This window comes from Lipotes vexillifer, unplaced genomic scaffold (genome assembly GCF_000442215.2).
Source record: "Lipotes vexillifer unplaced genomic scaffold, Lipotes_vexillifer_v1.1 scaffold1783, whole genome shotgun sequence".
Classification (NCBI taxonomy): Eukaryota; Metazoa; Chordata; class Mammalia; order Artiodactyla; family Lipotidae; genus Lipotes; species Lipotes vexillifer.
The window spans coordinates 1,242,995-1,253,302 of NW_006777435.1; the positions used below are offsets into that span (position 1 = coordinate 1,242,995).

A 10,308-nucleotide genomic window follows, 5' to 3' on the forward strand; every position below is an offset into this window, starting at 1 on the left:
AGAGCGGGGTGGGGTCTTAACCACTGGTCCGCGAGGGAAGTCCTGAGATTCTTCTTCTTTATAAAGGTAGGTGTTCACAGCTATAAATTTCCCTGAGAGCTGCTTTTCAGCACCTCCCATAGTTTTGTTATGTTATGTTGTGAATTTTCCTTCAGTTATTAATTTCTAATTTCATTCCATTGTGATCAGAAAAGATACTCTGTGCAATTTCAATCTTTTAAAATTGATCAAGATTTGTTTTATTACTCAACATACAGCCTATCCTGAATGTTCTACGTGCACCTGAGAAGAATACATACTTTGCTGTTGTTGGATAGAGTGTTCAACAGATGTCTCACGGGTCTAATTAGTATATAGTTCACGTATATAGTATATGGTTCAAATCCCCTATGTCCTTGCTAGGTTTTTCTATCTAGCTATATCCCAATCATTTACTTCTTTTTTTTTTTTTTTTTTTTTTGGCTAAGCAATTATTTTATAAGTGTACAGTTCAGTGGCATTAAGTACATTCACATGGTTGTGCAACCATCACCAGCATCCATTTCCAGAACTTTCTTCATCTTGCAAACTGAAACTCTGTACCCTTTAAACAATAAATCCCCATTACTCCTGCCCCCAGCCCCTGGCAACCACCATTCTACTTTCAGTCTCTATGAATGTGACTATTCTACGGAGTTCATATAAGCGGAATCCTATAATATTTGTACTTCTGTGTATGGCCCATTTCATTTAGCATAATGTCATGGAAGCAACCTAAATGTCCATCAACAGATGAACGGATAACGATGCGGTACATATATATGATAGAATACTACTCAGCCATAAAAAAGAATGAAATAATGCTATTTGCAGCAACATGGACATAGAGATTATCATATTAAGTGAAGTACGTCAGAGCCAAGTATCATATGATATCACTTATGTGTGGAATCTAAAAAAATGATACAAATGAACTTATTTACAAAACAGAAACAGACTCACAGACAGAAAAACAAATTTACTGTTACCAGAGGGGATACTGTGTGTGTGTGTGTTGGGGGCGGGATAAACTAGGAGTTTGGGATTAGCAGATACTAACTACTGTATATAAAGTAGATAAACAACAAGGTCCTGCTACATAGCAAGGGGAACCATATTCAATGTCTCGTAGTGACCTATAATGGAAAAGAATCTGAAAAAGAATAGAAATATATATATATATGTATAAATGAATCACTTTGTTATACACCTGAAACTAACACATCATAAATTAACTACACTTCCGTTTTTAAAAAAAGGTTAATAAAAAAAAGAGAGAGAGAAAGGGAGAGAGACTGACAGGGCAAGAAAGGAGAGGCTATAAAACAGTCCAGATGTGAAATGACAGGGCACAAAGACAGCCCAGTGGGAGGGGGAAAAAGCTAAGAGAAAACTTTAAACATATCAATGATAAGTAAAATCTTAATTTAAAGTAAAATAAATATATTTTCACTCTTAGTCCATATGAGGCCTTAACAAAAGCAATTAACTGGGACTTAAATGATAAAGTGCTACAACAGCTGAACAAGAGTATTGTAAAGGTTAGCTACTCTGGAAAGGTAAGAAACTTATTTCATCCAAGGGATACTCCGCCACGTTCAGGGTAGACTTGGAACCCAGTGCAGGACTCGTCACCGCTCAGGTGAGCTGCGCCGTCAGCACCTGGCGTGGCAGCTGCTCTCCTGGGACAAAAGAACCATGGGGCTACCTGATAGCCTTCGGTTTTCTTCTGACACCACTTCAGCAAGGCGTTCCTCTTGGATCCTCCATATTCTCTTGCCAATGCTGAGAGAGGGTCCTTCCTTTCTTCCCTGATAAGTGAAAATAAGGAACCCAAGTTGAAATATTTCTTATTTGAGCACCCTTCTAAACCAGAAATCCAACACAACAGAACATTTGAACAGAACAAACGCACACTCAGAGGCATCCAATGGCAAGACGTACCTTCACCCGTTGGATTTTGCCTGTCAATTTTTATGGGTCCCACAGACCCACCACCATCAGGGGGCTCTGCCATCTGTAGGGGGTCTGCCACCTGTAGGGGGCTCTGCCACCTGTAGGGGGCTCTACTCATTATCCACACGGAAACTGGCAAAGATTCAGCACCACTGCATCTTGGGTTCCTTATTTTCACTTAGAGAAGAAAGGAAGGACCCTCTCTTGGCACAGCACCACTGTGCCAGGCCATGTGCATGTGCTGGGCAGGGCGCAGTGAGCAACACAGAGACCCTGCCTCTCAAGGAACTTCAGAGTTTACTACAGGACAGACCAACTACAGAAGCTTGGGGGGAAAAAAAAAAATCAATGGCTATACCTTACTCATTTCTTAAAATTATATGGAGGGTACTTTAGGGCACTGTCAACTGCCTTGGAGGCAGAATAAATATCCTTCCCCAGACCAGACACTGAATCAAAAAAGATTTTGTGATCACCCTGGCGATGGAGCAGGGGAGGCATACAACCCACTCCTCCAGTACCCAATGTTTCCTTCCAGAAACTATCCTAGAAGTAGAACAGAATACCAAGGAGCACTCTGTAAAACAACCAGAAACTATCCTAGAAGCAGAACAGAATACCAAGGGGCACTCTGTAAAACAACCAGAAACTATCCTAGAAGCAGAACAGAATACCAAGGGGCACTCTGTAAAACAACCAGAAACTATCCTAGAAGCAGAACAGAATACCAAGGGGCACTCTGTAAAACAACCAGAAACTATCCTAGAAGCAGAACAGAATACCAAGGGGCACTATGTAAAACAACCTGTTCCTTGACAAGCAGCACACTCTTAAAAGCCTGGTCTAATTTTTAGTGATGACTGCACAAGTGGAGATTCTAGCCCTACGACCCATACACTTAACAGTCCAGTTACTGTCCCAGAGGTTATGATGTTACAGGTGGCTTACTATTATTCTGTCCATATTCATCCTACAAAGTATGGTAGGAAATCAAAGAGCACACATGTAGAACTGAAGCTTTTCCAAGTGAGAGGTGCACTGAAATAGCACCAATTTTTATTTAGAACCAAAAGTAAAATATGAAAATATTTCAACTTGCAGTTAGACTGCTGTCTTGAAGAAATATACGTTTATGTTTGCGTACCTGCCCACCAGATTGCTGCCCTGATTTAAAGGGTTCAAAGAAGTTTGTTATAACACCACTGATCACAGGAAATGAGAATGAAGATAAAGATGAGATATGTGAATGAAAACAAAAGGGCAAGCCAAAAGAAAAAAAAAAAAACCTCTATTATGCTCAAAATAAAAGTAACTACTACAATCACTGTGAAAGGTTTCCTCTAGTTCACACAGGCCATTTTGTTATAGAAACAGCTTAAAAAGCATCAAAGACGAGTAAAGTCTATGGGCACAATGAGAAGCTGCAGCAAAGAGCCTCCTAGAGCAGAGGGTGCTCTCCTGTAACATCTTCACTGTAAGATAAGGAAGCTACGGCCAGGAGACACCTTGTGGAGGCTCACAACTTCTAAGTGGGGCACCAGGAAGAGTGGGGGCCCTGCCCACCAGCGCGGACAGTGCTCTCCCGGGCTTGGCCAGGGCGGCATGAGCCGCACTCTCCACTGCACCCGACCTGCCTGACCCGCACTGAATACGGGATCACTCTTCTAAGAGGTCGGTCCCCGAGAGGCTGGGTTTTATAAGTGAGCATATGATTTGAGTTTGAGACACCAAATATCCCACTTTTACTCAAACTTGTAAGTCAGTATACGGTAGAGCTCTGAAACCCACTCCCATCCCTCCTTCAGCTCGTGTTCAGCCTTTCTGCACACTCACTGGAGTCACTGACCCTGCCAGTAACGCTCACCTTCCCCCCGGTCCACCATCCTCACGGCCTCGCTCGAGTTCCCCTCTTCCAGCCTCCCCAACACTCCATCCACACCCTGTTTTCACTAAACTTACTTTTGTACTCAGCTGTTCTCTACTTGAAAAAACCAAAACCAAAAAAAACCCACAAAAAACAAAAACAAAAACACCATCTGCTTGGGGAAAATAATTATCTCTTTTACTTTGTTTTACTTTTTTACTTTCATATCATCTTTCCCAATTCTAGGCACAGAAGACTAGATCAGAAAACACTAAATAACACATAAAGAATGAAAATACATCAGTGCTCGAATGCCGTTACTTTATAACCTGATCATTTAATTTCAAAAGGCCAGGAACGGCAGGCATGAAATGCTCCAATACTAACTACTGTCCTCTACCTTATCCGGCTTCGAGTGGTGGGGGTCACGGAGGCCGTGGGGGAGGAGGACAGGGACAGCTGTGGCGACGTGGCACCAATGGCCATGAGCGAGGCAGGAGACGTGCCCTCAGGTGCAGAGACATCTCGCTTCATCTCTTCACTGCTTCGTCTGGACACTGAGTGAAACAGCCATTATGCAATTTATAGCAAAAACATTTTAAGCTGAGTTCTTGAGACATCTTCTTCAGCAGGTCCCCAAAAGAGCAGAAATTATCATACAGGAGGAAAAACTAACATTCTCTTTAACTTACTGATAACTTGAAAGTTTTGTGTTTTTTTTCCATTTTAAAAAACTGTAGGGGGCTTCTCTGGTGGCGCAGTGGCTGAGAATCTGCCTGCCAATGCAGGGGACACGGGTTCGAGCCCTGGTCTGGGAAGATCCCACATGCGGCGGAGCAACTAGGCCCGTGAGCCACAAGTACTGAGCCTGAGCGTCTGGAGCCTGTGCTCCGCAACAAGAGAGGCCGCAACAGTGAGAGGCCCGCGCACCGCAATGAAGAGTGGCCCCCGCTTGCCACAACTAGAGAAAGCCCTCGCACAGAAACGAAGACCCAACACAGCCAAAAATAAAAACAAATTAAAACAAACAAACAAAACAAAAAAAACTGTGAAAAAGGTACAGTTGTTGAAATATGCACAGAAGCCCACATTCCCTGAAGGCAAGGAGTGTGTCTCATCCACCCTTAACACTCAAAGCACCCACCTGGCCCACAGTGAGTCCCCCGCAAACCTGCGTTCAACTACAAACATGACCAAAGCCAAAGGCTAACTAAAGCAACATTCACTCTCAACCAAAATCAACACAACCCTTCTGAACGTGGCCAAAAACACTGCTGAAGAGACAGAAAGGAAAGATACTTTGTTACAGGGCCACACTTAATTCTGGGTCAAGATTTTTTTTTTTTTTGGCTGCCTTGGGTCTTCATTGCTGCACGTGGACTCTCTCTAGTTGTGGTGAGCGGGGGCTACTCTTTGTTGTGGTGCACGGGCTTCTCATTGCAATGGCTTCTCTTGTTGCAGAGCAAGGGCTCTAGGCGTGCGGGCTTCAGTAGTTGAGGCGCATGGGCTTAATTGCTCCACGGCATGTGGGATCTTCCCGGACCAGGGATCGAACCCATGTCCGCTGCATTAGCAGGCAGATTCTTAACCACTGCGCCACCAGGGAAGTCCCAAGCCACGTTTTAAAAAACATGAATCAACGAAACAGAAAAGCAAAAGGTGTCGCGTCAAGTCAACTACCGAGAGATAAGAACAATCAGGAAAGTCCTATTTTGAAAGCGTAAGGCACTAGGCTTTGTTGGAATTACGAAAGTCCTGAGAACTGGGAGGTGGAAGCAGCCATTGCAGCCGTTGAAAACAGAGCCACAACAGAAGCGGCTTTCTGGCCACGATGACGTGAGATACGAGACAAGGCTCCTGACCTCAGAGTCTCTCACCTCAGATGATGCTGGATGCGAGGGAGCCATTACTGCATCATCCCGGGCTGGCTGTAATCCAATCATGCCAAACACCAGTAATTTCCCCCGGATGACTGGAACTGCACCCTTTCATTGGCTGAAGTTCTCCTGATGATTTTAGGAATAGCCACAGCATACTATAACTCGGCAACAGCTAAGAGGTGTGTTTTTTTTGTTTTGTTTTGTTTTAAACATTTTATTTTATTTTATTTTATTTGCGATACGCGGGCCTCTCACTGTTGTGGCCTCTCCCGTTGCGGAGCACAGGCTCCGGACGCACAGGCTCAGCAGCCATGGCTCACAGGCCCAGCCGCTCCGCGGCATGTGGGATCTTCCTGGACCGGGGCACAAACCCGTGTCCCCTGCATCGGCAGGCGGACTCTCAACCACTGCGCCACCAGGGAAGCCCCATGAAGTGTGTTTAAAGATCAAGAGGAGACAGGCTTTCTCCTATTATAAGATCTTATCAGAATGATCCACCTGCATATTTGACATAATTTTATAATTATTCTGCCTTTTCCTTTCAATGTCAGATCTCTGTATGCCTTAAATTGGCAGTTTCTTTTAAGTGGTATGCTAGGAAATTGGATGAGAACACCTTTGATAATTTTATATCAAACAGAGGAAACAGACTGAGAAAGAATCAGAAGAACTCTGTTACAGGAAAAGGCTCTGGATCTGGGCTTTGGGGGTGGTGATTTTGGCTGGACTTCCCACTGATTTAAAGACCAAGCTAAGATGTACAAAAACTGTACTAACTTAAATCCACATACAAGTGGGACATTAACCATAGGAGGCAGGGTTATAGGAATCTCTGCTTTCCTGGTCCAATTTCTAGTTGAGCTATTAAGGGTTAAAAAAAGGCCACAAGGGGAAAATAACATGAACACTGATAAACTGAAGAGTTAGCTCTAGGAGACCGAAAAAGTAAGCCCATCAAATTCATCATTGTAAAACGGCTATAACACTGGGAAAATCTGGCTTCTGGAGAATTTTTGGTGTGCTCTGAAATAACCCTTCAAAAACAGTCATGACACATCTTGGGATAAATATTTTAACCTTTCACAGCTACGCAACTTTGTATGAACCTATATTTTCAGTATATCTTCTAACCCACTCTAGGCACTTAATGAACACTTGTTAAGTGAACGGAACTATCTAGCTCTTATTTTTTATTTTTGAAATCAGGGCCATGAAATGTGATTTCTATGAAATGTGTAAGATACAATAGGGGAAATTCAGAGTGAAAAACAATCAACTAAAGAGCTAAAGAGGCAAGTAAGGTTAAATAAACCTATAGAGAAAGTACTCGGTACCATCACTAAAACTTCTGGAAGAATCTTTTTAAAAGAAATTTCAGATAAAAAGTATTACCTGAGATGGTCTTGGCACTTTCCATGGCAGGTACTCTCGGCAGAGAAGCAGGTCGGCTGGTTGAAGATGTTCTTAGTAGATGCTCTGCACAGGGTGGAAAGTGTCACAGTAAAGAGACCTGACCCTGAATTTCAAGAGGCAAAGGCAAGCAGGAAGGTGAGTTTTGCTCCCTTTGCCCCTGAGGCTCGTCTGTCCCTCATTCCCATCCAGGGCACCTCAACGGCTCCCCACAGAGTCCCTTATACAAAACAACTCCCGTAGACAAGGACCAAGGGAAAACACCTCATTCAACTTTTATTTCTAGGGATGAGACATGCAACACAGATGAACACTTCTAAACCACCGACTGCTACTTACCTCTGATGCAATTCAACCAAAATTCCAAGATCCCCCACTGCATCTAGGTCTAAAAGTACAAACTAAATCAAAGCCTTGCCCTGTGTGCCTATAGTTAGTGGAGGAGACATACGTGTCTACAACCAGAGACAAGTCAGGATGGAAACTGGAATAAGAGAATGATAAAGCACTATCAAGCCACAGATAGGGATTTCCCTGGTGGCACAGTGGTTAAGACTCTGCGCTCCCAATGCAGGGGGCCCGGGTTCGATCCTTGGCCCGGGAACTAGATCCCACTTGCATACCGCAACTAAGAGTTCACAACTAAGGAGCCAGCAAGCTGCAACTAAGACCCGGTTCAACCAACCAAATAAATAAGTAAAAAGAAAGGATCTATCGAGCCACAGAGGTAGAAGCCATTTGCTTCGACTTCAGGCATCAGGAAGCCTTCAGCAGCATAATGACATGAATTTGTCTGTCAGACGCTGGCTTCACTAATGGAGAACAGGGCTGGGGAACAGTATTCAGCCAGATAACATTCAGAGCAGAGGTAGAAGGACATTCAAGTTAGAGGACAATAAATCCCAGCCATGGCTGAACCACGGGGCAGGGGGAGAACAGAGAGGGCAGCAGGGGGATGGCTCTAAAGCGGGGATGTGGCTAACTGACAAGAGCCTCACTGCCTGGCATGTGGACTTCAGTCTGAGGGCAGCGAGGACCCTCAGGAGGGACACAACCAGATCCTGCCTCCCCGTCAAGGGCACAGCTCCACCTGTTCTTGCTGAACACAGGCTGGGTTGGAGTCTCTGAAGTTCCCTGAGCCCTGGCACAGTGGTTCCCTCGCCCCCTCAGCCCGGCCAAATTCACCAGCCTTTGGGCCCAGTCTGACACCCCTTCCTCAGCACCTGCTCCCCACAATGGGTGCCCCAGACACAGGCCGGCCCACCTCTGACCTCGGTGACAAGCCCAGCGAGGCTGTCACCAGGCCAGGACAACAAGCAAGGAAGGCTGGACATGTCCCGCCTGGTCCTGTGTGTCAGGGAGATGTGATGGGGCTGGGCTGAGTGAAGACAGTTAGTCCTGTCTGAGAACAAACACACTCGACGGGGAAAGGCGGGATCAACCAGACACCAGTCAAACAGCCCCGTCAGCACTTCGTTTTAAGAATTAACAATTTAAAAACTACTCCCTCTCAGAATATCATGATGTCAAAAGTAATGGCCTATCACAATATCTTTCAAGGAGAGCACATCTTTCATGCCAAAATGTGTTTTCTAAGCGTGTGAGGACTATGTGGTTGTGATCACACAGCACTCTGGAGGGAGGCTCCAGAAGACAGGACTCACACAGCCCATAGCCACTATGCCTTTCTTATCCTGAACCAACAAAGCCTCGATGCAGAGCCCACCAGCAAGCATCGGTCGAAATTCTGAACGCTGTGGTGCTTGCACTCGTCTTCACAGGAAGAGCACATTATGCACAAAGACTGACAGACAAAGCAAAGTTCGTGGAACATGGAAAGAGTAGGAAATAGGAGTCAACATTTTAAATTTAGTCCAAATGTCCACTTCACGGTTACGAGACTGGTCATGTCCCTGAAGCCTTCATCTCCCAAAGAACACAGCACATGAGGAAAGTGAGGACAGATTATAGAGACACACGGGTCAGAATAAGGAGGGTGCCAGCTGAGAGCAAGCAGGAGGCGCCCCATCTCCGTCTCTGCCACTGGGCACGTGGAAGGCGCGCGACTGAGGCACGGTGCATGGACCTGCCGCCCACCCAGTGCAGCCTGCTCTCACTGCATGTCTAAGTATCCAAATCCGTCTCAACTCAGTAGACAGTCCCTGGCACAGGCCAACGCTGCCCTTCTGAGAAGGTACAAAAAGGCACTGTTCGGAGGCACCTTCCAATGGGCACAGCGCTGCCTGCTGCTCCGGGTGGCGTTCTCACTGCTGCCTGCGACACCAGCCACGGAACGAGCACATGCCCCTCTGCTGCTGCAGCAGCGGCTAGATTACAGCTTCACGTCAAACTGCTGGCGAATCCCTCTTTGGGAAATAAGATTAGTGTGTCACAATCAGATGTGGCAGGCAGGAGAGAGCTGACGTTACAGTAATCAGGTCTACCCTATTGCCATATGGAGCTATTCTTGTCTTTAATCCATTCATTAAACAAAAACCACTTGGGTGTCCATGACTTGCCAGGCACTGGGCATGATGCAAAGGTCAGAGAAAGGAGGAAAGAAGGCAGCAACTTGCCCTCCTGGAACTCGGAGTCTACAGCAGAAGCCAGACATTTAAAAAATCGCTGCGCGTGAGGGATGCAGGAAAGAAGCAGTACAAGGGGCTCTGGGAACACAGCAGGGGACGTGACCTGCTCTTGAGAGGAGGTCCGGAAAGGCCTCCTCGGGAAACGACATCTCAGTTAAGACTAGAAGGATAATTAATAGCTTTTATAAAGGCAAAGGAGAGCGTGTTCCCAGCACAGTGTTCAGCAGACACCAAAGGAAATCTAGGACAGCAGTGCTGTGAGGGCTGGCGAGGCTGGAAGGCCAAAGCAGGCCAGGCTGAAGAGTGTGGCCTTCACCCACTGGCAACATGGAGCCACTGATGGTGTCTCGGGTGGACATCCTTCCAGCTGCAGGGGGTGGGAGGGCAACAGTGCATGCAGGTGATGAGTTATACCCAAAGCAGAGAGCCTGGACCCAGGTGGTACCAGGGGAGATGGGAGAAGTACACGGATTCAAGGGCTCTTCAATGAGGCAGAATCAACAGACTTGCTAACCACCTGGAAATGGTGGCGACAGAAAGGAGGTTCCACATAGAGAGATAAGAGAGAAGAAGAGGACTCTGGGAGGGAAAG

General features: G+C 45.9%; 1 protein-coding gene across 3 annotated transcripts in view; it reads right to left on the minus strand.

The window, feature by feature from the left end:
- The window catches only part of SPECC1L (sperm antigen with calponin homology and coiled-coil domains 1 like), a 121,821-nt gene that overhangs the window by 33,066 nt on the left and 78,447 nt on the right, over window positions 1-10,308 (minus strand). For all 3 annotated transcript variants that reach the window (XM_007451041.1, XM_007451040.1, XM_007451042.1), the window contains 3 exons: window positions 7,111-7,194; window positions 4,239-4,395; window positions 1,727-1,829 (listed from right to left, as the gene is read on the minus strand). In XM_007451041.1, coding sequence (XP_007451103.1) covers window positions 1,727-1,829; window positions 4,239-4,395; window positions 7,111-7,194 — 344 coding nt within the window. The remainder of the gene's footprint in view (window positions 1-1,726; window positions 1,830-4,238; window positions 4,396-7,110; window positions 7,195-10,308) is intronic.